The 26,687-nt window shown below is 53.2% G+C and overlaps 7 protein-coding genes across 7 annotated transcripts; 4 read left to right on the top strand and 3 right to left on the bottom strand.

Moving 5' to 3' along the window:
- Positions 1–3,298: 3,298 nt before the first annotated feature.
- On the top strand, positions 3,299–5,077 carry PpBr36_08856 (uncharacterized protein; the record flags this gene model as incomplete). The annotated part of the gene is made up of 1 exon (XM_029895981.1): positions 3,299–5,077. One exon carries the CDS (start codon positions 3,299–3,301, stop codon positions 5,075–5,077), a length of 1,779 nt encoding a protein of 592 aa, XP_029746897.1.
- A 1,223-nt stretch (positions 5,078–6,300) lies between these two features.
- PpBr36_08855 (uncharacterized protein) lies at positions 6,301–8,256 on the bottom strand (the record flags this gene model as incomplete). Its single annotated transcript, XM_029895980.1, has 3 exons — positions 6,301–6,759; positions 7,666–7,866; positions 7,975–8,256. The coding sequence occupies 3 exons, from the start codon at positions 8,254–8,256 to the stop codon at positions 6,301–6,303; spliced, it is 942 nt and encodes a 313-aa protein (XP_029746894.1).
- Positions 8,257–12,941: 4,685 nt separating this feature from the next.
- On the bottom strand, positions 12,942–14,594 carry PpBr36_08854 (uncharacterized protein; the record flags this gene model as incomplete). Its single annotated transcript, XM_029895979.1, has 1 exon — positions 12,942–14,594. The coding sequence occupies one exon, from the start codon at positions 14,592–14,594 to the stop codon at positions 12,942–12,944; it is 1,653 nt and encodes a 550-aa protein (XP_029746895.1).
- A 1,559-nt stretch (positions 14,595–16,153) lies between these two features.
- PpBr36_08853 (uncharacterized protein) lies at positions 16,154–16,815 on the top strand (the record flags this gene model as incomplete). The annotated part of the gene is made up of 2 exons (XM_029895978.1): positions 16,154–16,292; positions 16,382–16,815. 2 exons carry the CDS (start codon positions 16,154–16,156, stop codon positions 16,813–16,815), a joined length of 573 nt encoding a protein of 190 aa, XP_029746909.1.
- Positions 16,816–17,857: 1,042 nt separating this feature from the next.
- Positions 17,858–20,624, top strand: PpBr36_08852 (uncharacterized protein; the record flags this gene model as incomplete). The annotated part of the gene is made up of 4 exons (XM_029895977.1): positions 17,858–17,880; positions 18,010–18,088; positions 18,190–18,655; positions 18,757–20,624. Coding segments are annotated over 4 exons (2,436 nt in total), but the record flags the coding sequence as incomplete, so codon positions are not given.
- Positions 20,625–21,459: 835 nt separating this feature from the next.
- On the bottom strand, positions 21,460–24,117 carry PpBr36_08851 (uncharacterized protein; the record flags this gene model as incomplete). The annotated part of the gene is made up of 1 exon (XM_029895976.1): positions 21,460–24,117. The coding sequence occupies one exon, from the start codon at positions 24,115–24,117 to the stop codon at positions 21,460–21,462; it is 2,658 nt and encodes an 885-aa protein (XP_029746907.1).
- A 399-nt stretch (positions 24,118–24,516) lies between these two features.
- Positions 24,517–25,296, top strand: PpBr36_08850 (uncharacterized protein; the record flags this gene model as incomplete). The annotated part of the gene is made up of 2 exons (XM_029895975.1): positions 24,517–24,669; positions 25,087–25,296. 2 exons carry the CDS (start codon positions 24,517–24,519, stop codon positions 25,294–25,296), a joined length of 363 nt encoding a protein of 120 aa, XP_029746908.1.
- Between the last annotated feature and the right edge of the window lie 1,391 nt (positions 25,297–26,687).

Here is a 26,687-nt window from a genome sequence, read left to right as displayed (position 1 = left end):
AAAAAAAAAGCACAGGGAGCGTTCCCATGAACCCGGAACAGGCAGTTCGAGGAGCCACAATGCCAAGATCCCGACGGATCAGATAGGTGGCAACCGCAGGGTCCTCCATGGGAAAAACGTCATTGCGTTATCTTAAGCTTACCACCATAGTATAGGGGGGCTGTTGAGTAATTGGCGAGTGGGCTTTCGGGTTATCGTCGAACATGTTAAACCCACCTGGTCAGTGTTTTGCGTGCCAGACAAGTGGGGGGGCCGCCGCCATGAGCTATCTGCCGATGGAGTACAGAGCTATATTGCTACGCTACTTGGAGGTGGGAAAATGAGCTTGCCGCGATATGAAGAAACCACGTGTGTATGCAGAGATTGAGATCTTCCTGCTTAGTTTCTTGTTGTGAATTCTTGGACAGCTGCATGGTCGGAACGGCTTGCCTCCAGGGAACTTCCATCAAAGATATTTGTTTGTGGGGAGCAGTCATTGGTTGGAATCGACATGTTATCCACAAAAGATGCCTCCTAGTTGAGACTGGCTGACCAAGCACATCTCTATGCCGACTTGGCTGCAATTCGAGCCGAGGAGGCAACATTTTGTCAAGATGTTGAGAGCAGTTTTTTTGGATATGAGATTCAGACAACATTGTCATGTTATTATCAAAAGTCGTCTGCCGGCACATCAGCAAGGGTGGCAAAATGGAATGGAACAGCCCTATTATTTTTATCAGTTGCCAGCTCGTCATGAGGTTTTACTAGTCTACAGTAGTTTACTACCTTGCAGGAGGTAACGGAACTATCGCCAAGAAAACCCTATCCTAGACCTGGAGCCGGTCGACCTTGGCATTCTGGAACATCCCGGGAGTGATGATGTGCACGCGGGATCGCAGTCAAGCGCCAATCGCCCTTCCTTTTTTTTTTCTCTCTTTTTTCTCTTTTTTTTCTTTTTCTTGCTCTGACAAATGGAATACCGCATTTTGGAGTCAGGTTACATTCAGCGCTATCTGAGCCCAGTAAGCGACTCAAGTCTACTCCCATGTCCCGCTTCTGGGAAAAGAAAACCACCCTTGGGAAATGATGATTTTCTAGTTTCCCTCGCTTGCGCCGTTGCGTGAACTCATGGCGGAACGATGCAGGGGCCGAATTTGGGGGAGCTTCCCAATCCCGGCCCAAGCACTTCTAGAACCAACAGATTCTGGGGGTTTGTGAAAAGCATACGAACAAAGCGGGTCGTTGTGTTGATGCAATCCGATTCTACTGGTCAGATATATTTTGGTACCGAAAATACCCCCCAAAGTCTGTCTGTACGAAGGGACCTGGAAACTAGACTAGTCAAGGTAAGTACTCTGCAGTAATCTGGATAAAGTTTATGGCTTGAGAGGAGAGAGAGAGGGATTTTCGGTGCTTTGTAAGACAACATTTCCCAATCGCTGGGATGGATGCGGAATGTACCGTACTGTCGTCGCGACCGGTACTTCTCGACTCAGGGCGTGGGGTCGTTTGGATATAAATAATATAGAAGAGGCACATACCTAGCATGTCTATAGTAGCTTATACAGTGTCTATAACAGATGAGACCTACCCGATGTAGCAACGACGGAACCATCGGAGATGCCGACCAGACAGTGTGATGTCGAGGATAACCTGGGTTCACGATGTCAGTTCCCATACTGGATACAAGCCGAATTTCTGATGCCAACTCGTCCAAAGAGGGCTTGTTTTAGAAAGGGCTGAGGTGTTGAAATGCCAACTTGGCATGTTGTGAACGTGTGCCTTGCAAAGAAAAACGAAGTTTTTTTTATTTTATTTTTATTTTATTTAAAATGGATCAACAAGGAAGCTTACATGGACATGGGATGGATTCTGCTTTTTTGTTTTGGCTTTCTTTTTCTTTTTCGCCTTTGCATCTTGGCTTTTCGCAATTGCGAGTACTGTAGGTGCCAGGTCTTTGGGGGTTGCATGTACTTTACTTACTGTACTGTAACTGAGGGACCAGTTCCGTCCCCACCTTCCACTGGTAACGTCCCTGAACAGAGAGAGGCACCATCAATCAAATCGAGCTTAAACTGGGCAACGTAAGACACCCGGCAGTACCGATGCAAGAGCCAAAGTCAGCAGCCTGCGCTCGCTCAGCAATGCAATGCAACATATTTCCAGGACGCCCAGAGACTAGAAATAGCTCGGTGAGGCGACAAGTTGATGGTACACGTAAGTCAACGACGAGTCGCTTCTAGATTCGGTCCTATCCCATACCCGTCTCGGCGGGCAAAAGGCGACTAGACCCAGACCTGGACCCAAGCGACCTAGACCTACCTAGACCTAGCAGCCTTTTTTTTTTTTTTTTTTTTTTTTTTTTTTTGGTAGTGGTATATGCATCCCAAGCAACCCGATTTCCGATTTTACCAAGGCCGTATTTTATTTTTTTCTTTACCGCCAGCCAGGCCTTGGTGCTGTACTAAAGGAAGGAAGGGGGCTTGAAGGGGTAGTTTACCAAGAAACGGGGGAAAAGAAAATTCCCACTCCCCCCCAAAAAAAAAGCACCCAGGCTATTCCCAATTCACTGGGCGACCAGAGAAAAAAAAGAGAGAGAGAGAGAAAGAGCTGCGAGATGGAATACCGAGTCAAGGCATTTACTCACCCACTTGGTGACGAAATGTAACAAGAGAAAGCGGCCGCACAGGTTCGGAGCACGTGCGGCGTTTTAAACTTCAGGCGAAACGTTAAATCACTCCCTCCACCCTTTTTTTTTTCCCCTTCCCATCCTCTCATTATTTGCCTGTTGCCCCCCCTTTCCCTTTGGTTCAATTACATCTGACCTGAGTCGCTCAGCACCCCTCCAATTGAGACGGAGGTTCCATGGGGTCGGTTTGAGGTTACCAGGTGGAGGGAAACATCGACAAACTTTACACCCTCTTCCCTTTCTCCTCAGCAACAAATCTGCAGATCAAATCAAAATCTCACATACGGTTACCAAAAAATCGCCATTATAGTACTTTGCTTACTGCGATTAAACTTTTTTTTTCTTGACGACAATCTTCAAAAAGGCTTTGATGTTTTGTAAAAGCTTTTGCGGTTTCCTTTGCCAGAACTCGCCCTTTCGTCATAGATACTATACTCCACTTGGATAGCTGAGAGACAAAGGGGGGGAGAACAAAACCATACAGACAGACAGACAAGGTGCACAGACAGACATTTTCGCCACAGAAGCTCAACTCCAAACATATTACCCAACCGCACCACCATCACCACACATCCCATCCCTTCCCACGCACCTACCTCCGCTGCCAACCGACGCCCAATCCCGCCCACCATGCAGCTCGGGGCGTCGGGGAGGTTAAACCTCGAGTCGATGCCATGCGAGATCCTCCGCATGATCGTCGGGTGCTTCTCGCTCTCGCCCTACGAGGCCGGCGATCCGGTGCTGAGCCCAGAGTTTCTCGAAAACAGGCGGGAGCTGCGCCGCTTGTGTCTCGTCTCGCGCAAGCTGTGGCACGCCGCCGTCCCGTTTTTGTACGAGGTTGTCATCACGCACGGTCCCGGCCAGGAAAAATCCGACAGGAAGCTCCCGCCGCTCCTGCTGCTGCTGAGAAGCCTGCTGGCGAACCCCAGCCTGAGGCCTAGGATACGGCACATGGCGTGCCTCGTCAGCCTCAAGGGGGCCAAGGTCACGGCGCAAGAGCTGGAGGCGGTGCGGCGACTGTGGAACTCAGAGTGCCTTGGGATACGGGTTCGGACGAGGGCGGACGTGAGGGTGCTGGAGCTGGCGGACCTGCCAGTCAGGATACGGAAGATCCGGAAGGGCAGGGAGGAGGAGGCGCAGGATGAGGATAACACGCCGATTTCCACAGGGGACGAAGCCGAAGACGAATACGAAACTTCCTACCTCGCCGAGACGACGCGAATGCCGGACCGGGCGGAACTGGACGGGCTAGGGGAGCGCATATTCGCCGCCATCCTGTGCCTGGCGCCGAAGCTAGACTCGGTGGCGTTTCAGATGCCGCGATGCGCGACGGTACCGACCAAAGTGGACCAGATCAAGTGCACCGTGACAAGTGGCATCATCGACCGGGCGATGCGAGACGACGTCGTCGGCGCAAACGTGCTGCAGAACCTGACCACGGTCAAGGTTCAGCCCGACATGCGCATGTTTATGTACTACGGCTGGGATGACGAGATTGGAGACGACGAGGAGCCCTGCCGCGGCGTGCGCCTGGACGCATGTCCGGGGCTGTTTAGCGCACCAAATATTACTACAGTTGAAGGCTTCAAGGAGAGCGGAGGATGGGACAGGCTGCCGATACAAACGAAAAACGTCAAAGTTGCGGGGATTCTAGAGCCAGACACGGTCAGCACGATATGCGACTACCCAAACCTAGAACGGTTGACGATACGGCCGGCCGCTTTGGATATGGCCAAAGCGGATATCGAAGACGACGAGTTCAACTCGGCGCTGTTGAAGCGGGCAGACACGCTCAAGCAGCTCGACTTTAGAACAATGGGAAACGAAACGTTAACCACGAGCTACGGGCCCGAAAAGAGACTGCATTGCCTACCCAAGATGCACAAGCTGGAGGACCTGACCATCGAGCTCTTTGCGCTTTTCGGAACATCAGACAAACTCAGAACACAAGGACCGCTCGCCGATCTCTTGCCTCAGGAAGACGACGGCAGCAGCAGTGGTAGTAGTAGCAGCAGCAGCAGCGTCAGCAGCTCCTGCCATCACGCAAACGGGCCCTGGCAGCACAGCCGACCAAAATCCGGCAGCAGCCTGCGGAGGCTGCAGATCCTCGAGCAGTGGACGTACGGAGATCCCGTGTGCCCCCTGCGGGGTGGGGACGCTAGCGTCTTGAGTGCGTACCGCGAGGCGCTCAGGGGGGTCCTGCTCGACTTTGCAAAGGACTGCGGGGCGCAGCGGCTGCCCAAGCTGGAAAAGTTCCGCTTCGTGCGGCGAGAGATGGCGGCCCTGTCGGACGGCAAGAGCGCAGAGGCCATCGGGCAGCGGGAGATGGAGGAGAAGACGCGAGCCGACTTTGAGCACCTCAGGCAGCTGTTTGCCCAGGAGGGCGTTTGCATGGAGGTGGCGGTGTGAGCAGAGAGGAGAATAGAAGATGAGAGCGAAAATCAAAAATCAAAGGAAAAGAAAAGAACACTTTTGTAATAATTTTATTCATTTAGACTGGCGACATGATCAATCAGCGTGGCATAGTCAAATTTATTTGTTATATATTTCATTTTACCAATCAGTGGCCGTCTTGATCATCTCGCTCGTCCATTTTGGTTCTCTTTCTTTTTCTTCTTTTCGTCAGTTGGACTGAGAGGCAGCCAATCCATTGAGAAACTGGGTCCAGGAAAACTCGACAGGGGCCTACCTGGTTGTGCAACTGCTCCGCGGACACGAAAGCGACAGCAGCAACCGTTTAAGGCAAGAATACCCGATTCAAGAGGAAGAGCACGACATGGTTCGGGGATGTTTTGAGAAAGCAAGCGCATGAACCAATTCGCGTCAAAGACCAAACCTCATACCGAACATTCGAAAAAAAAAAAAAAAAAAAAATTCAAATCGCAGTTTGATCGAGTCAAGCATACCGTTAGGCATGTATAAGGTGTTCACGCACGTTGGATAAGCTCGGTGGCGGTCGCTATGTTCGCTTTTAAGGCTTACCCCAGAGAAATGCTTTCCGGCTTCTTTTGCTGTGACGTTCTTGGCATCTTGGCAATGACTCCCTGACATGAGCGGACTTGCCCGATCGGGGCGCCCACACAACTCCGTCCGCTTTTGGGCGTGAGATATTTTGCCGAGTTCCCCCATTCCGCCTCCGACTTTCAACAGTAGTCTAATGGACGGTCCTTTTTCGAAGGCTTTGACAAGAGCGCAATTATCATGCGGTTAGTTTTCGCTATCCAACGACCACTTTTGTTACACTTTTATCAGATTGCTCGTCCACGCAGCGGGTGTCTGCATTGGGTACTTCTTTTTTTCCTTTTTTTTTTTTTTTTTTTTTTTTCCTTCCTGGCGGAGTTTTCGGCCAAGTCACACACAAAGTGTGGTTACAAAATAAAAAGCAGTAAGTTATCGGTTAAGGAGGTTATATAACTTGACCAAACTAATTAAACTTTACATTTCCGGCCCGGCGATCGCCTAATATAATGTCTTTGGGCATTGGGAATAGCTTCATGCAACGGGCAGACGGCCAGTCGTTGCTGGCTGGCTGGTAGAAATCGCCTCACCTCCCTGGACGTCATTGTGACTATATTCTGCTTTTTGAGTGAGTTGGAGTTGGTGGCTTAGCCTCTAATCGAAGTTGCCCTGCATCATTCCAGCATGATCTCCATTTGATCGTACTCTCCAGAGAGAGCCTCCCCATCCATGATACCACTGACGTACGCCTCTCCGATCAACTCGTACATGCCCTGCCCCGTAGGTCGAATGACAAGGGGAACCTCGCACCCGAGGAGGACGCAAACCACGTCGCCCGCCCTTGCCTCCACCGGTGCCATGCAGAGCCTGCCCTCGGCCGTGGGGAACAATCGCCGCCCTATCCCAAACCCTACAATACTTTGCTCGATCGCCATGCCTGAGGTCACGAAGCTCAACCGCGCTCTCTCCGCCTCTTCCGGATCCTCTGAGGTAAGCCATGTGTCAAACCCGGTGAAAAAGGCCTTGAACTGCTCCGACCAGTCGACGTCAACGCGATCGCTCATGTGGGCCCGCTCGCCCGTCATGGCCTTCCACAAGGCAGAGAGCCGCTCCGGAGACAGGTCCCGTATGTCCTGCGAGCCTGAAGGTGACGACAAGCGCACGCACGCCCTATAATAGTTGAGTAACCGGAGAAGATTCCGAGCCCCCAAGGCGTTCAATTTATCTAGCGGGTGCGGGACCCGCGCGGGTTTCGGTGGGAGCGGCAGGTCAAAATAGAAGACGCCGCGGTCCTCAACCACGTCCACCATGAGCCCGCTGCAGCGGAGGACCTTGTCGTTGATGATCTCGATCGTGCCGCCCTCGGCCCCGCCGGCCGAGAAATCCCCGTGACGGAAGGTGTAAGTCTGCAGGGTGTCGAGCTCCTGGAGACGGAAGTCGGGTACCCAGGAGGGGAGACCAGGGAGCCGGCGCCTCTGCCAGCGGATGTACGGGCGGCACCACCAGGGGGACATAGCATCTGCGATGACTTTTTGAGGGGCGGACGCCAGTACAGTCAAGCTGCGTTTCTCAAGGAGCTGGGCTTTAGTGAAGCGGAGGTAGCACTCCTGAACCGGGAGCGAGTACCAGTCGTCGCGTGACATGATGCTACCGCGCTCGACGTCGGTGGCATGGCCTTGGATGGCAAGGATGTGGTCCCGTACGTCGGTGCACTGGAAACAGCGCGTGGCCTTGACGGCGTCCATGAGAGTGATGGGCTGTTTGCCGCGGAACCAGTGGCTCGCGCGCATGATAGCGAGGTTATGTAGGCGGAGCTGGTAGGATCTGACGCTGGTGTCCTCGGTGGAGGTGTCGATGGGAAGACCGTTGATGCTGAACGTCGCCATGCGTAGACCGAGCTCCGAAACGGACCCGAAGGGCAGCCGGAACCGGCCGCAATGAAGCCAGGTCTGGTCGTTAAGGATGGCCTCCTGGAAAATCCACTTGCGCTCGAACCAGGCGTGGCCCAGCAGCGACCGCAGCGGGGCCCAGTCGAGGACTGCCGTCGCCTCGATGCTGGCGGCCAGAGTCGCAGCGCTCTCCCTGTTCCGCACGGGGTCGTCCACGGCCTCTGGGATGACCTTGAGAGCGGCGTCGATGAGGGCCTCGATCCCTTCCAGGCCCGCGTCGTCTTTGCCGAGCCAGACCAGGACGGACGCCGCACGCGAGTAGATCTTTTCCATCAGCATGATCTGCCGCGTCTTCTCCAGCGTATTTTGCTGGTCGATGCACACGGCGTCCGCCCACACCACCACGTCCTCATCGGCGCAGCGCCACCGTCGGAGGGCGTCGAACAGATTCGTGGTGACGCGGATCTCGGCGCCCTCGCAGAGGATCCCTACCGTCTGCCACGCGTTGCCCCAGACGTACGAGACGGCGTGGTACTCGGGGGCGGCGTCGACGGCTTCGTCGACGAGCCTGACGCGGATGACGCTGTCGTCCGCCGCTCCCGCGAGGAGGTGGAGAAGCCGGAACCGGCCTTCATCCAGCGGCTTGTAGACGTACCGCGGCGGGTTCCCCGGCGCGAGGCGCCAGACGTGTGACAGTAGGCTGGCGCCAGCGCTAGCGTAGTCTGCCAAGGCCGCCGACATGATGCGGGGGTGGGCAGAACAAGTCAGCGTGTCGTCGACTGTGACCGCGCTTGCGAGACGAACACTGAATTGAAATTCATTTAAGCCGCACCACTTCCCCCCAGCAGGGATTGCGGAAGTCAGGCCTTGGAAGCGTGTAAGCTCAGAATGGAGCGACTAGGCGGTGCGATGACTATTGGGATTACTTGGTGTTTTGCGAACGGCACGGTGCGGAGACGCATGGGCGCGGGGATAATCGTTGGAACAATGGCTGTCGCATTTGGGGGGGTTACCCCCGTAATATGGGTGCACGAGGGATCCAGGTGGCTTACCCGTAAGCCACATATGGACCCACGCAAATCCCCTTTTTCTTTGTTTTGGAACAGATTGCGATGCAGTAGATAGATCTTATCGTCTTGGCATCACATTACCAGAAATGCCAAGTCAGCGTTGTGAGCACCCATAAAATCTCTGTCATGACCTGTAGCCGAGATTGCGCTTCCCAAATGAACACATGGCTCTCCTACCGATTGTTTAGGCCGCACGTGTACGTTGGTGTGCGTCAGATCCAAACAGCTTCCTTTGTTACGTTAAAAGATAGAGAAAATAATTAGATACAGCAAGTTGCACTATTTGTTTGTCTCCATCCCGAATCCCTACGCGTAGATAAGGTCTATGAACAATAAAGGACCCCTTCTCGGTGCGTTCCCGTCGGGTCTTTTGTCTGAAGACTTTGAGACGGGGTAAGTTCACAAGCGGTTACTCTTGGCTATTTGCTGGTCATTTTGCTCCGCTTTCAAGCCCACACGACGGAAGCCCGCACTCGGTACTTTCAACGCTGATTTTACCATTGGCACGTTTTATTTGAAATCCCGGAAAAAAAGGAAATGCCGCTAAACCGACGACGAAAATTCCGTGGAACGACGTTTTCGTTGCCGGGTTGTTTGGAAAACAGCTCTCTTCAACGACTTGGTCAAGTTGAACACTAACCACCCGCGGACACATCTGGGGCGTTGAATAGTTACTCTTCCACATCTGCGTATGAAGACCCAGAGATTGGCCCCGGGTTCGCCAGCTATACTCCGGGGGATGAAACCGCTTTAGTGCAACTACTCGAGTGATTCCAAGAGTAGTACCCAAACCCAACGAACAATTCATATTGTGAAAAAAATATTGGAGTGTCTTTGCCCGTGGCCGTGAATTCGGTCATTTGGCGTGGATGGAAAGTTTTACTACGTCTTTTGCACCGCAGATAGACACACAGAAAAGCGCTTTGGCCTGGAGATGGCCGAATCTTGGATGGCAGGGACCGGGACTTTGGAATAGGCATTGACCAAAAAAGGCATCTCGGCATGGCCGCACACAAGCAGCTGGCTATAAGTGAGCTTGATTTGATGTTCGTATTTAGTGAACATATATGCCTAGCTTTTAATGTATTATGAGGCACAATAAATTTGAATGTTTTACATACAATCGAGATCAGGTGCATTAAAACAGGACAGAGTCAAATAACAGTTACTTTTGGCTATCCAGCAGTCACCTTACCCCTCTTTTAATCTCCCACAATAGAGGGCTGCACTGGCACCAACACCACCATTACCATGTTTTTAATGAATAATTTTGAATATCTGGTAATGAGCATAGCGGTGGTAGTGGTGGAAAATAGGTAGCGGAATGTATATGTTTAATATTGGTACTTTGGTGGGTCCAAAATGACCACTGGATAGCCAAAAGTAACCGCTATTTAATCTGACTCTTAACTGAGCTAAAACACAAATACTACCAGTATGCCACAACCTCAAGACCAAACTTGCTCATTTTAATTATCATTGTCTACATCTGATAACGGCGCGCGTCCAGAAACGGAAGTTTCCGTTCTCATGCTCTCAGCCAAGCCTCTGCTTACTGGCTGTCACATATAAGAAATGCCAAGTGACGGCCTTATAATCGGTACCTGATCTGGTCAGGCGAGGGTGCTTCCACCGGGCCTGACTCCTCAATGATTTCTCGCCACATTTCGGGCAGGGCTCTGACAATCAAATCAGAGCTGACCAGAGAGTCAAGATCTGGAACAGGAGCGCTCGTGCGCGGCAGCCTTGCGTGTTCTGCTCCGGCGTGTCAAGGAACCAAAAACAAAAAGGTCGGCCACCTCACAGGATGCTTGGAGATCTCTTGGCGGGATGTCGGCGAGTGAATTTTTCACAGTACATTGCACAGAGCGGGGACTCGGCCAGGGGGTTTCCCAATCTCGAAGACTCGAACCGAGGAACAGAATGGTAGAGTCAGAATCGTACAAATGCACTCATCTCAAACATGTGGCGAATTTTATTTGCTCGACTTTGAAAATTGTATTGTTAACTCAACCCCGGGGAGCAGTACAACCCAAAAACGCAGTCTTTCCGGGCGCCTGACTTGATATGATAAGGCCTCCTGTGTCTTGGAATCATGGTTGGACCCGTGGTTTGCCAACCAAGCAGTCACATCACACAGTCTTCCTCTTGGTTCAACTTTCAAAGTTGATTGGACACAATTCATCTTTTCCTGGCAAAGTGTGCTGTGGTGGTGCGTTGTTTTGGCCATGTTTGGCTCTCGGCTTCAGCCGCAACATTCATTCAGGCATTTCAGGTAGGTATTGCTAAGTTTGATTTCTGAACTGTGCCCAAGTCGCAAATTCATACAAGATCCCGAGATCCCCTTAGTTTGATCTGTGTAATTAGTGTCAAGTTCACTCACCTCCATTCCTTCACCACCTAAGATATTTCAACCATTTTTGTCCTAAAAATGTGCCAAAAGGTTACCACCAAGTTTGAATGTGGTCACAACAAGGGTCCTAGTGTTATGGATCCTGACAAGCCCAAAGAGTCAAAGACTGCCCGGAAGCTGCCCGGGCCAACCGTCGACATATAAATACGAATAGACTTCTCCCGTGCAAGAACCCCTGGACGACTGTTGTCGACCAGGAATATCAGGGCTATAATTAAATCAGTGCAGCCAAGTACTGGTCGGGTACCCGATATGCGGTCTGCGAATAGATAGGACGCCTAAAAGTCCAGACCCTCCAGGATACGTTCGGTTTAAAACGCACATCGGCTAAGAAAGTATTTTGGAGTCTGCTCAATTACATGGTGCCAAGCCAGCGCTGGATGTTCAACAAGCCCTCAAGATCACCATCCATCGACTCACAGTTCTCGGGACTGATCCATGTGGGAGTCTAGGTGCCCCCAAAATCAATCAGCCATATATTGTCATTACCATCAACCAGAACATTATCTGGTTTCGCATCCCCCCACTCTATTCCAGCTCTGTGAAGACAGAGAATGGTCGATTCCAGCTCTTGGGACCAACGTCGTCGAATCTCCTTGTTGACTGACCTAGCCACATTCTGCAGTGCGCTGGGTGCGGGAGTGATCTTGGGCTCAATATACACTAGTAGCATTCCGACAATGCGTACGTGTTTCCCAGAGTTATCGCATACCAAGCCGTGAAGTCGACAAATGCGCAAGTCGGATGGGATTCCGCCGGCCGCTAACCCAATGGTTATTTTGCGATATCTATTGAGCTCTTCGAAAGCTGCTTTGGGGCCACGCATAAAGGCTTTGAAATGGCAAACAACGTTGTCGGCGAGTAGCTTGGATGGAGTGGATAAAAGCGAATTGTTGCCAGGTTTTGTCCTTGTAATTATCTGGATCTCGCGCGGTGAATAACATTTTGGTACCCATTTGGCCAAGTCGAGGCTTGACAAATGTCTTGCTACTACCCCGTCAGGTAAGTAAGGATGCTTTTCCTCTCTCTCTCCTTGGCCTTATTGAAACACCATCACCATCGGCAGTGGCAATCAAAAAGAACCACTCAGGGTTCAGCCAGTTGTCAAGTGTGAAAGGAGGACTCGGAGGGCTTGGCGCAAGTGTTGAAAGAATCTCGTCGAAAGGTCGTTTGAGTTTCTCTGCTTCTATCTGTTGCAGGGAAAACAAGTCGTATTCGTCGCTGGAATCATTGTCATTGTCGCCGCCAAGGTCGTGGACTGGCTTTAGAACATTGAGCGATGTGAGGAAGTTTGCGAGAAGGCCTGGCGCTGATTTCAACTCTGAAGGTATCCAACGGAGATAATATCCCTACGCTCATGAGCCCTCAGAGTCTCAGACGAACAAGTTCGGTTGTTTTTCCAACATATGCACTCTCTCCGTCTAATAAGTTGCCGTGATTTAGGCTTTAGATCAGTCAAGAAAACTCTACTGTAGAGCCTTAAGAAAAGAGTAGAAAGTTGATTTGGCGGCAGGTCCATGTGGGAGACGTCAGTGCTGCTCTTGACCTCACAAATGCAGCTTTGATGTCAGGATTGAAGACGCCCAACCTGCAAAGTCCTTTAGCCGCTGTGTACAATCAATTGACCGAGCCACATGCCCCTGAGAGTTCTCCTCTTGTTCAAGAACAGTGCCCTTCTTTTATCGTCCTTCATCGCGACTTGTTGCTTTTTACCATCACTCTTCTTGCATCTTCCTATCTGAGTACAAGCGAAGAGGGATACGGATTGAATATCGAAAGGCAAAGTTGTACATGATTTTTGTTTAACAAACGCGCTGCTTGGCGCAGAATTTGCTGCGGACTCAGGGGTGTTCACAACGTCATTGCGAACACGCTCGTCTTTTTTGATGTGCCTTCACATGTCCCCTTCCGTCTTTTCCTCCTTCCCCAGAGCCCACAAACGATCAAAGAAGCACTTTTCGATGCCCCGGCCGGAAACAGTCATCCCACGGCCTCAGCCTGTGCAGGCTCCGCTCGGCCATGACCTCGAGCACTCCCCTAACGCCATCGAAAGCCTCAAACTCGTGGCCCCAGCTCGTCCAGCCCACGACGGCACGGTCGAGGTCCCGAAACCGCTGCATGCTCCCGTACACGTCTTCCACGGCCCTCTGCAGAACGCTCTTCTCCTCGGCCGAGCTCGCGTCGAGGGCGGCGAAGAAGGCCTCCTTGCACCGAGCCGTCGTCTCGCGGTCTATCAGCCACAGATCCCCGCCGTCCCCGCCCGCCTCCGGCCCCGACAGCGAGACGGCGCGTTCGGGCATGGGCGGCCAGTCGATGGGGGTGCGCTGGTCGCGCAGCAGGGGCAGCTGCATTATGTCCCGGTCGAAAAAGTCGAGGTGGACTGTGCATACCTCGGCCGCCGGGGCGAGTAGCCGCAGGAGGAAGCCGCCGTCCCAGAAGGGGTCCATGCCGTCGCTTGCGGAGAGGAACTCCCGGTAATCCGGGGGTAGGTCCGTCCCCAGCCGGCGTTCCAGCGCGATGGCGTCTTCTTCAGAGCATGGGCTGTGAAGCAGAGCGTCCGCGTGCTCTGGCCGCTCCAAGGGAGGGCCGTAAATCTCCAGCTCGTCGTAGGCGCAGTTCTCAAAAGTGTTTGCGCTGAGGATGCGTGTGAGCTCTTTGATGTTTTTGTTTCTAAAGGGCCGCTTGGGGCCGCTGCATAGTCGTTCTTCGAGCATTTCAACAGCCCGTAAACCGCCGGCCTGTAAATCGGTCGGATCGATATCGAGCACGCCCATGAATGTCGAGCGGCCATCACCACCATCTCCTGCAGTGAACAGCTTACTCTTCCACGCAGCCCTTGAGCAGGCCAGCATAAATGCCTGTTCTGTAAACGTGATTCGGGCACAAATCTGCCGCAGCGTCTCCATGGCGTCGTCATATCTACCCAGCTTCAACTGCACATCAAGAGCAATAACGAGCCCCGCAGATCGGAACAGCTGCTGCCACGGATACGGATAAGTACTCAGCCGCCACCACGACTGCATCGTGATGTACCGCGACGAGAAAGGCCCCATGGGGTTGGACGCAAAGCCGTACTGGCCTTCGTCAAACCACCTGGCCGCCAGTCGGATCCTGTCCGCGACGGGAACGTCGGGAAAGGCATTGTTGATGCTGTCGTCAGCCATTTGGAGCGCCTTGCGGACCGTATCCTCGTCGACGCCGTAAGGTTCCGAAAACCGCTCCAGCCAGGTCTGTCTGGCGGCGGTCTCGACCGTGGCGAGAGCCTGCTCGGTGCGCTCACTGGTGGGAGCCCAATCCGGCCAGGACGCGGTCGCCTCCCAGGCAAAGTACATGGCCGGCACGAGGAAGACGCTGTCGGCCAGGTCCTGGAGGGGGTCCAGGCCGTGTTCGCGTAGCAGCTCAACCAGCCGCGTAGCTGCGGTGGTGTTTCCGGTCAGGGCGAGGCCTGTTGCGGTGGCGAGGGCGTACTGCTTAACCTTTTGGAGGCAGCGGGCGTGGGAGATGTTTGGTGAGTTGTCGACATGGCGTAGGAAGAAATCCACGGCGGATTGTCGTTCCGGATCGCTGGGCGGCCGCGGCTCGGGTGATTCGGCCATGGCCCGCAGTTTACCTAGTGTTTATGGGATCTGCAGGGATAATCTGCATTTCAAATGATTGTTTGGATGTGAAGGGTAAGTGAGTGGGTGGTGAAGGTGATGGAACAGGAGGCTGCTGACCAAGCAATTTGGCGGGCTTGTTGTTCTGGGGCTTTAGAGCAGGTCAGCTAGGTCGAGACACGAGCAACCCAGCACTTCTGTTTGGACCAGGGCATACATGGTAGACGCCGCCGTTGTCTGAGGCAGGATTTGGCGTGCTGTGCCGCATGACCATTTGTGGTGCAGACATTTGTGTGCATCCTTTGTTTTCATTGTCTGCTCGTTGTAATTGGTTGCATGGGTTTGACCCATGCCTGGAACTTTCTCTATTGATAAGCTTAGCTTTAGGCTCAGAAAGGTGTGCCAAGCCTGGATCGAGATCCTCGACTGGCCCTGTTTATAAGCTACCTTTGAGACTCAATAAGGTGTGTCAAGCATGGATCGAGATCCCTGCTGCGCCCGCGTCCAGAGAAAAAGATCACGCATCCCATGCTAGGCATCCTCTCTGTTCCTGGTTAGTTTTTACTTTGCACCAGAGCAAAGCCCCACACGCATAGTAACACAGAAGGTCCCATCGTGGCACAAAGCCATATCCAAAGCGGTTAATGGCTTTTGCGGGAGGGCTTGGAGGGCTACTACTACCACCGCCGCCACCACTTTCTTCCAACCCTGTCAACGAAGCTGTATTGTGTCTGCCTGGTTTTTGCAAAAGAGCTGACAAACCCGCGCACCAGAAACCTTTACAGATGGGTCTGATATAGAATAGCTTACGCGCTTTCCTCTTTTCGGGCTTCGTCAACAAAGCAAGGCCACCTGTTATTCGACGGCAGAAGTACTTACCTGCTCGTGCCCCCTTGGCTATCAGCGACGAATCCCACCAATGGCTGCCATGGTAAGCCCTGAAACTGCCATTAACAAAAATAGAATTATCAAAGCTCACTTGGAAACCTTTTACTGACGAATGGCAATCAAGGATACGGTGGGCATCGGGGCTATCCAATCACAATGGCTATTCCAACAAGCGAGGCACGCCCATTGGCTTTGATAGTAGCCCAGGGTTGACCCCTGAGGAACACTTGATAGTGCCTTGATGCATAAGACAGGTAGGTGTACTTGGGCTGTGTAGGGATGCCTACGGGCCCGTGGCGCTGCACAGGATTCCCCTTTACTACATTCCCGGTTCTTAGTGCGGGTTCATGATGCTATTGTTGGCTCCGAGGCTTCATAGCCACCATGTCGACAACAGTAACCATCTCAACACAGAGCCTTGGGCACCAACTTCGGCTGACTGTGGAAAGGCTACAACAGATGTCGAGAATGGCTTCGAATCCTTCAAGCCCAGATATAAAAACGATGGCAACCAAGGCGATGGCATGTCTTTAGTTCTTCTATCCATCATCAATCAGTATCATCCAGCCTATCTTCTTTCCAACACAACCAACTTCCCAAGTCTCCTTCCCAAGTCTCCTACAAATACACTCCAAAGCCCGTCATCAAATCTCTCCTACAATCTCAAAAACATGTATTTCGCCACCTACCTCATCGCCATGGCCATGGCCTGCCCGGCTGTCCTCGCAGCGCCCCCCAACCCAAACCTGCCCAAAGTCACGACGCCGCCCGTCGGAACATCGGGGCATTCTCTCCAAGTACCTTCGAACGGTGGGCCGGCCAAGCTGAACGAGATCTACGATACAGACATGCCGCAGCACCGACAACACCTACTCGACAACCAGCGGGATAACCCGCAGAACGTGGGCCCTTCACGGTCGGACCGGGCGGTAACCGCGATCCGCTGCTCAAAAACGTCCCGACCCAGTCTGGGAAGACGAGGGACGAGAAGCCGCGTAACAAGCTCGAGTACGTCAACACCCCGAGCACGAGCCGCCAGGACGCCTCATCCGTTCGGAGACTATCCATCTCGGAGCAGCCCAAGGAGGGCGGCCTGTCGTCGGGGACGTCGAGGATCAGCAACCGAGTCGAGGCGGCCACAGGTGAGAAGCCCCGGGTGTACCCCGTTGCTCGCGGGAGCACCGGTTCCTTCATCACAGGGACCAGCACGGGAACCAGGTCTGGGAGTGAGTCCCCGGTTGCCGACCGCACGCGGTCCAAGAAGCCCTCGAAAAAGGTGCGACGCTCCCTTGTTGAGCGCAGGGCTCTCGCGCAGCGTCTCGTGGCTGCTTGATCTGGGGGACTTCAACTGTGCGGGCTGGAAAAGCTTTTGGGACGGGGAGGATTTTGAGCGGTTTCTGGGATGCATAAAGTGGAGTTTTGGTCATTTTGTTTTGGGTAAAGCATTGGATCTGCATGGGCTGGCGTCTTTTGATATACATACAAGTGGGGCATCAGGTAGGAAAGGAGTTACAGGAAACATGAAGGTTTTAGTTTTTGTTAAGAATGTGCAAGTATATCCGGTTTTCGTTGTGAACTTGTGATGCATTGCCTGCGTTTATGCATGTTTGAATGTTTGTTTGCAAGCTCAAGGCTGTTTTTTTTTTTTTTTTTTTTTTTTTAAATTGAAGGATTACCTCGGCTCGCTCAACCGCGTATAACAACCAATCGGAAAATGTCCACATCAATTTTACACTACACTATTATTATATTGTATATATTCCACTATCCGTCAATTTGACTGTCATCAGTTTCGCTCCTTGGCAAATCTCGGCTCAAGAAGCTAACATCCTGCACCCCGCCTTGGCCATAATCTCCTCCCTCGTCCGCCCCACACCCCTAGCAACCTCCGGCACGTACAACTTTTTGGATCAACTCGGTCGCGGCGCCGCACACCTTGGTCAGGGAAACAGTTGATCTCGCGATATGTAGGTAGGCAATCAATGGCAGCGGTATATGCTATAAAGTCAAAGGTTCTATAGATTACCAGGCCTTGGACGCCTCGTTCAAAGATGTGTCCCAAACACAGGAAATAGCCGGCTTAACCGGCATCCTGATTACCTATGAGCTATGGTCAGAGTGTTTTCTTTAACAAAAAAGCAGACATTAAAGTTGTCGCTGGTTGGTGTTTTATTAGAGTCGAGAAAGCTTTTCGGCATTTGCTTGTCGGCTGCCATCGAGACGGACCCACTATCGGTTTCTTATTTCTGACCCTGTTAGGAATCCACCCCCAGGAGAAAAATCACAGTAGCTAAAGCTTGCACGTACTGTGTTCCTCCCAACATCGACAATTAGTTCTAGAGAGATAGAACGAATTATCAAATTAATTCATAGTACAGAGAGTAAAAACAATCCTTGCGTCATTTGCTTTTTTTAAATCTGGTCATTAACAGCCATCTTTTATCGTATTTACCTCCTTGGAAGCTTGGAAGGTACCGGACCTACTGCAAACTTGATTGTTGAGCTAGCATGTGTTGTGCGGTTTTAGGTCGCCTTTCGAAAAAAATCACGACGTCATCGTTCAGTGGCCCGTGAACATCAACGCGTCACGCACTGGTAAGACGCATGTGGGCAGCTCGCAACGACGATATACATAACTAAGATATCATCTCCAAAAACAAAAGAGCGACAAGAATAGCCTGAAATGAATTAAACAACTTTCCCTCAGGCAAAAGTTGAATCAGCAATCATGGACATCCAAATCCTCACCTGCTGTGGCATCTGCGCCCCCTCGGAAGAGGCAGAGCGCCAGCCGCTTCTTCCCCAGTATGACGACGAAACGGCGATGCAGGCCACCCTGCACCAAAAACTTCACACCTACCAGATGCTGCGTGCCCTGTCCAAGGGCTACATGCCGTCAAACGACCAGGCGATAGTCAACCTCCGCACGCTCTTAGCCTCGGAGCTGCTCAACCCGCCGGCCGACGACGCCGACCTGAGCGACTCTGGCCGTGCCGTGCTGCACTATGCCAAGCAGACCATCAACCACCTCATGGAGCTGCTGCAGCACAAGAACGCGGACGACCAGATCCAGGATTTTATCTGGTACCTCTCGCAGGCGAGGATGTCTGTCGACATGGAGGACATTGTCGAGCGGGCCGGTAGGGCGCAGGCGCGGGCGAACACGGCTGCTGGTGAGCAATCATGTTTTTTTTTTTTTTTTTTGTTTTTTTTTGGCTGCTTGGGTATCTGTTTTCCTCGAGTCTGTTTTTTATTCTGGCTAACTATGTTGAAGCGTACAGCAGCCTAAAGACCGTGGGGTCGTTGCTGCTAACCAACTCGGACTTTCGCATGTTCCTGTCCGACCTGGGAACCATCGGCAAAGAGGTCTTTAGCGACACGGCAATGAAGCTTTCGAGCGTGTCAAAGGACGTCGCCAAGCAGATTGAACCTTCTGCCGAGGAGCAGCAGACCTTGAAGAAGGAGGCTGAACTTGATGAGACGAATGGCAAGCCGTCGGGGTCAGAGGATAGCAAATCTGATGACAAACCCAGCAAAGAGAATCTGGAGAGCGAGGTGGCATCAGTGACTAAAGCTGTCGCCAATGGAGCTACTGAAGTTGTTGGTGAAGCACAGCACAGTTTGGTTGATCACCTGCAGGGCGATGAGAAGGACGCCCTGCTGAATCGTCTACGTAGGACAGTGGCAAATCTCCGTCAGCGCAGAGATTACTCGGATTCCGTGTCGACGCTTTCCTTACTCCTAAAACGCTACGCTACAGTCTACTCTCACGTCTTTGAAGACACCCTTCGCGCTGCCGATGAAGACGTCAGCGTCAACAGAGAGACCGACAAAGCACTGAGGAATTTCTGGTCTCTGATCCGGTCCTTTGGCGAGGCCAAGGAATGGGATGAGCTGGAAAAGCGCTTCAAGCTCGTATATGAGCATGGACGCAGCGACCCCGAATTCGACGAGCTGGTCCGCCAGATTGGCAATGCCGTGCAAGAGCTGCTCGCGGATCCGACCTTTTTCGAACACGCCGAGGAGCGTTTCCAGACGCTCCGCAGCCAGTCGAAACAGCTTGCTACCCGATCGGCCCTTCGCGACGACGTAGATGCGCTTCTTGCGCAGCTCCAGTCGACCGTTCAGTCTGTTCTCCGCGATGCCGACGTGTCACGACTCCTGACAACGGCAGGCAAGGTCCTGAAACTGCTTTCGCCCAAGAACCACTATGTCAACACAGATCTCATCAACGACTGCGTCAATGTCTTTGTTCCCATGATCGTGCAAGGTATACAGTACGTGCCGATCCCACGCCTCGAAGTCTCGACGCCGGATATAGATCTCCTCCTCGAAAACTTGATCCTCGAGCCAGGCAGGACCGTCAACGGGTCCTCCTTCTTGCCCTACAAGCTTCGTGTCGAGACGAAGAATGATCTCGAGATTCGCAAGACCCGCCTAAACCGCACAGCATCTGCCGTTCAGTCCATCGTCACCATCAAGCTCGACGGCCTCTCGATTGCAGCCAAGGACGTCGGCTTCTGGCTCCGAGTACACTCTGGCCTGATGCGATTCTCGGACGAGGGCATCGCGTCCTTCAGCCTCGACGAGCGCGGCATCGACGTCCACATTGAGGTGGAGGTCGGCAAGGAGAAGTTGGAAAAGATCCTCACGCTGAGGTCGGTTCGGGTCGTTATCCACCAGCTCGACTACACGTTGCGCAAGAGCAAGTTCGCGCTGGGCGCCTGGGTCATGAAGCCGTTCATCTTGCCCCTGATGAAGAAGACGCTGGAGCTGCAGATTGCCACAGCCATCTCGGACTCACTCCAGGCTGCCAACCGTGAGCTCCTGTTTGCCCGCGAGCGGCTGCGCGCCACGAGGGTCGCGGATCCAGACAGCCTCTGGACGTTTGTCAAGGCCGTCGGGGCCAGGCTGGTGCCGGAGGATGATCCGGACCTGGACGTCCGCGTCGGTGTGACGGAGCCCGGCAAGGGTGTGTTCAAGGGCGTGTACGCGCCGGGCAGTCTGGTCAAGCTGTGGAACGAGGAGGCTGCGCGGGCTAAAGACCGGATCAGGGAGCAGAGTGGTGATGGCTGGAGGAATGATATTTTTGATGTGCAGACTGTGCCCACAATGGGCGACTCTCCGGGACTGCTTGGTTGAGCGGGTATGCATTGAAGCTTTTCTTTTCCTTTTTTTTTTTTTATTCACACCACTAGGACAACAGTACAGTCTTCATATCTCTTTCCAGGTCTTGGCCTGTCTAATGAAGCAAAAGTTTTGGCAAAAAGCGGAAAGCATGTAGTTGCATCAAGTGCTGTTAGCCCAGGTTTCTCCACTCCACCATACTTGCGCCTGATTTAAGCATTGCACATGGCCGGACAGTTATGTGTATATCAGTGTAATAAGCAGAGGAATTATATGAGTACAAACATCTGGTCAACGACCAAGCAAAGGCGTATTACGACTGAATATATTCTCACAATTGATGTTGAGACGATACAACACACTTCAGCCCCCCCAAACCTCCGCCTCGTGACAAGCACTACATGGTAATAGTATAGTAAACAAAAGGATGCAGAAGAAAAGAAGATGAGAAGAAGAAAAAAAACAAAGAAGATGCCAAATATATGATGATGTTGATGATGGGAGGAAGGATACATGCGAGAAAAAAAAAAAAAAGAGTATTGCTGCTTGAATACGTGTAGTGTGGGCCCTGCCAAAATAAAGAAAAGAAAATGTGGGTTTTTCCTCAAACTCCCGAGTTGTTGAGTCAATTATATGTACATTAAATATAAGGGGAAAAAAAGAAAAGAAAAGAAAAAAAAAAAAGGTATCATCTTTCTTTTTCTCTAATTCGAGATACCGTCATTTTTTTTCTTCCCATGACCTCTCTATTTCATAACTACCACCACCCCGGCTCGGAACACACACAAAAAAAAAAAGAGAAACCCCCCCACACCCTTTCTGGTGTTGCAACATTAAATCAGACAAGTCTCTACGCCGAATATCTCCGGGCCATTCTCTTCGGTGGAGCTGGGGTGCCCTCTGCGGCCGGTGCGGCTGCGGAGGAGTGTGCGGCCTCGGGCGAGGACGGAGCGGCGGAGGGCGCCGAAGGATGCGGCATCGATGATGCGGCGGGCGAGGCTGGCTCGTGGGGCATGATCGGTGCCGCGGCCGGGGGCGGCATGGAGTGTGTGGCCGCGGGCGGAGGAGCCGAGTGCATGGGCGGTGGTGGCATGTGGACAGACGACGAGGCGGCCGGGGACGGCATGGAGTGCGAGGCCGCGGGCGGAGGAGCCGAGTGCATGGGCGGTGGTGGCATGTGGACAGAAGACGAGGCGGCCGGGGGCGGCATGGAGTGCGAGGCCGCGGGCGGAGGAGCCGAGTGCTGGGGCGGCACGACAACCACAGGAGGTCGGGCGCCATGGACCGGAATGATGACCTTGGGCGGCGAAACGGGGGAAGAGGGAGCTGCGTGGCCGGCTCCAACGGTAACCGTGACGGTCTGTGCCGGGGCAGGAACGTGCTGGGTAACGACGCTGGTGTGCACAACGGGCACCTGGACGGTGTGGACGACGGTGTGAATCTGGTTCTGTCCGCCCTGGGTGACGGTGTGGACGACCTTGTGGATCGACGTGACGGTACGCTCGACGGCCTGACCGTGTTTGGTAACGGTCACATGCACGGGAACCTCCTTGGTGACGGTCTTCTCGCTGGCCTGGGCCTGGTAGGTGACGGTGACGTGGACGGGGACCTCCTTCGTGACTGTCTTCTCGACGGCCTGGCCAGACTGGGTGACGGTCACATGTACGGGGACCTCCTTCGTAACTGTCTTCTCGACGGCCTGGCCAGACTGGGTGACGGTCACATGTACGGGGACCTCCTTGGTGACAGTAGAGGGCGGGACATTCGGTGCCGGGGCAACTTGAGCAGATTCGGTAACGGTCTTGACGACCTCCTTGGTCTGGGTGACGGGAGCGCCAGCCTGTGTGTAAGTAACAGTCACGGGAGCACCGACGTGCGTCTGGGTGACAGTAACCGGTGCTCCGGCCTGTGTGTAAGTAACGGTAACAGGGGCACCGGCGTGAGTCTGGGTCACGGTAACCGGCGCGCCGGCCTGAGTGTAAGTAACGGTAACAGGGGCGCCAGCTTGAGTATGGGTCACAGTCACAGGGGCGCCGGCCTGGGTGTATGTGACAGTCACAGGGGCACCGGCGTGCGTCTGGGTCACAGTAACCGGCGCGCCGGCCTGGGTGTAAGTAACGGTCTTGATGACCTCCTTGGTCTGGGTGACAGGAGCGCCGGCCTGGGTGTAAGTAACGGTAACCGGTGCGCCGGCGTGCGTTTGGGTCACAGTAACCGGCGCGCCGGCCTGTGTGTAAGTAACGGTCTTGATGACCTCCTTGGTCTGGGTGACGGGAGCGCCAGCCTGCGTCTGTGTGACAGTAACCGGTGCGCCGGCCTGCGTGTAAGTAACGGTAACAGGGGCGCCGGCGTGCGTCTGAGTGACGGTAACCGGGGCGCCAGTCTGCGTCACGGTGCGGATCATCTCCTTGGTCACAGTCGTGGGAGGGACGTTCGGGGCCGGGGCGACCTGGGCAGACTCGGTGACGGTGCGGACGACCTCCTTGGTCTGGGTCACGGCGTGAGTGACGGCCTGGGTGACGGTAACCGGGGCACCAGCCTGCGTCACTGTGCGGACGACCTCCTTGGTGACGTGGACGGGCGAGCCCTGCTGAGTAGAGGTGACGGTGCGCACAACCTCCTTGGGCACCGTCGAGACGACCGTCTTGACAACCTCCTTGACCTGGGTGGAGACGACCGGGACGGTCTTGACGACATCGCGGGTCTGGGTGACAATCTTTTCCTTGACCTGAGTGACAGGCACCGTCTTGACGACATCCTTGGTCTGCGTCACCGTCTTCTCCTTGACCTGCGTAACAGGCACGGTCTTGACCACCTCCTTAGTCTGCGTAACGATCTTTTCCTTGACCTGAGTGACAGGCACCGTCTTCACAACCTCCTTGGTCTGCGTAACAATCTTCTCCTTGACCTGGGTGACCGGCACGGTCTTGACCACCTCCTTGGTCTGCGTTTTCGTGACGTGCACCGTCTGGGGAGGCAGGGTCTTGACGACCTCCCTGGTTGACACAACGGTCGAGGGAGGGAGGGTCTTGATGACCTCCTTCTTCTCAACCTTGGTCGAGACCACCGTCTTGATGGCGGTCTGGGTCACGTGAACCGTCTGGGGCGGCAGGGTCTTGGTGACCTCCTTCGTCTCGACCTTGGTCTGAGTCTGCGTCTGCGTCACGTGGACCGTCTTGGTGGCGGTCTGGGTTACATGGACGGTGTGCGGCGGGAGCGTCTTGGTGGCGGTCTGGGTGACGTGGACCGTCTTCTCGACCGTCGTCGGCGGCAGCGTCTTTTCCACCGTCTTCGGAGGCAGCGTCTTCTCGACCGTCTGGGGCGGGAGCGTGTGGTTCACCTCCTTGGTGACGTGCTGCGTCTGCGTGACGTGCTCAGTAATCGTCGTCGGTTTGCACTCGGCGGGCTTTGCGGGGTCCGGCGGCGGGTTCCTCTTGTCGGCTCGTGCGGGCGAGGCATTTGCTGTGGCCAAAAGGGCAAATAGAACGAGGGAAACTCGAGGAAGCATTATGTATGTCGTCTGCTACAAGCAGACTATGGTATCACGGGTAGAATCCGTAAGGACTGACAACTGCTTCTGGATGAGCAGTGATTGTTTTCTTGATCCTTTCCCTCGCGACAAGAAAAGAAAGAAAACCAAAGCCTACAATATCAAATAGGAGGTCTTTGGCAAACGAGTGAGACCTGCTCCGTGAAGAATCGAAGGCAGCAATGAGCAGTGAATGCAAAGAATGCAAGATGGAAAAGGGCAAAAAAAAAGGAAGGTGTGTGATAAAAAGAAGTAAAAGAGAAAAGAAGAAAGAAAGTGAACCAACAGTATGCAACAAGCTCGTCTACTGCAGCTTCTCCAACCGAGAAGATGAATTAGATAAGCCTCACACTGTAAGCTCGTAAGAAACGAATCAACATGGGTACCGGCCAACGAAGGGAAAGGGGAGCTGTGACGTCGGAAACGAAAAGCAGAGGGATAGAAAGGGGCGAGAGGGACGCCGAGAAAAAGATGTGCAGCAGGAGCGAGCCTGGTTTCCTTATACAGCGGCATCGTGATCGACTCCATATGGTAAGCGTCTCCTTGGCGGACCGTGTGCAGTCCCGGTAGTGATGGGGGCGCAGGGGTTGTTTTTTTTTTTTTCTCGGCGAATGGCCCCGGCTCCGGGAACGCAAAAAAAAAGTGTGCCAAGTGCCTACCAAGCGAGTGTCAGCCTAGGACAGAAGCAGGTAAGCAAACAAAGCTATCCTGTAATAGGGCCCGCTTGCGATGGCACGATCAAGCCGTTGCGGAGGAAAGGAGAGAAAATCTAGACAAGATGGATGCCGGAGTCCCCTTGGCTCTACTGTATGTAATCCAGCCGGAAGACCCGAAGGCGGAAAAAGCAAGTAGACAGAACGACATGGCGAGACGATATCCGTGTGTCGTATCAGATTTGTCTGCTGTTTGTCTATGGTGGATGACTTGGAGGCGAGGCATCAGATACAGTTGCCGTTCTTACTTTTGCTGTCAGCCATCTTGACGTTGGTCTTGGCTTCTGGTTGTCAGGGGGCAGACGTTGATAATGGAGCACGTGGAGATGGACGTGGAGTCCAACAGTGTGTTTTGAACGCTCTGACAAGAAAAAACAACACCCTGGGGGTGGCGGCCCCGTTTATTGAATTGGGTTTCGGCACAGCGGCATGCGGTGAGCTCTAGTTAGGTCTGTTTGACCATGATTTTGGATATCATGGCTGGTAGAGCAGGCGATGTGTGCGATTCTCGTGAAGCTGGTGCAAAGGGAAGTAAGAGTAAATACTGCACTAGACAGTCTAGATTGCCTAGTCGCGGAGCAATAACCAAGTCGACTTCTTGCCCAGGTTGATTGCTGGCTTGTTTGCTCGTCGAACAACGGTACGTATTGGCGCGGTGTCGAAGCTCTCTCTTTCTCTCTCCATTGATCACTGCCTGCCAGGGTCATGTTCGGTTGCAGATGCGAGTGCCTAGGGTCGGTTCTAGGTGTCTTGCCTTGCCTTGCTTGCGTTGGGAGGTACGATACTGCGTAGTACGGTGAGTTACATAAAGGTGCAAGGGTCCACACCTCCCGTAATTCCGGTCCGGACTAACCCCTGACCATCTTTTAATCCGTCCGAACTCTAGACATGTTTGACGACCCCGAGGGATAATGTTTTGGCAGATGACACGCGCCAATGTTGATATCGAGTTCAGCCCTTTTGTCACTTGGATGTGTACGTACTATTACTCTGCAATCATGATTACAGTAGTACGTCTGCCCACCTCGGGTTGCCTACAAAGTATACATTGTTTAGAGGACAATGGGGCTGAGTGACAGGCAACCTAGGGCGGCCGGATCCCCGGGATTTGCCGCACCAAAGGCTTCGGGTTTCATGCATGTGCCTGCATAAGCTGCGGCGAGGACGTTTGTGTCTCTCGGTCCCTTGCAGTTAGTTGGTGTGTGTGGGTTACGTTGGGCTGCCTTTCAGGAACGAGGGCGTTGCAATGGGTAAGTAGCTAGCTAGGCAGGCAGGTAGGTAGGGCATGGAAGATAAGGTTAAAGCTGGGCCGGCTGCAGCTTGGGTCGCATGGAAGGAAAAAAAAAAAAAAAAAAAGAAAAAAAAGAAATGATCTTGTTTCTAGCTTGGACTCCACATGTGCTAAAAGGTGGGGGTGCTGATGGGGTTCTGCGGGGCTCTACCAGTTGCTACCACTGTCTTCTGTTCAGGCTGAGCTGAAGCTAAATGTTTGAGCCCCTTACCTGCGCGGCGCAGATGCAAACGCCAAGATCATCCACTGCTCCAGAAGCCAAGCTGTCGTCGCAAGCATCATGACCGCGATTCTAATCCAACATGAGGCAGCCCTAGCAGTCTCTTGTCTTGTCACAAAAACTGCAGCTAGCTATTGGTCTGAGACTGTGGCTGGACTAGCAGTAGTTTGTAGGGCAGTTGGGCTAGCCTTTTCTTTTTCTTTTGACATGTTTCTGTTTCTTGGAGAAGAGATTTTTGCAATATCCGACAAGCCTACAGTACTACAACAAACAAGGAGAAAAGAAATCCAACACCAAAAGAAAAAAGAAAAAAAAAAAAAAAAAA

The sequence above is a fragment of the Pyricularia pennisetigena genome, chromosome 5, assembly GCF_004337985.1.
Source record: "Pyricularia pennisetigena strain Br36 chromosome 5, whole genome shotgun sequence".
NCBI classification, from domain to species: Eukaryota; Fungi; Ascomycota; class Sordariomycetes; order Magnaporthales; family Pyriculariaceae; genus Pyricularia; species Pyricularia pennisetigena.
The sequence above is the reverse complement of the archived record's forward strand: the minus strand, read 5'-3'. Positions and strand labels throughout refer to the sequence as shown.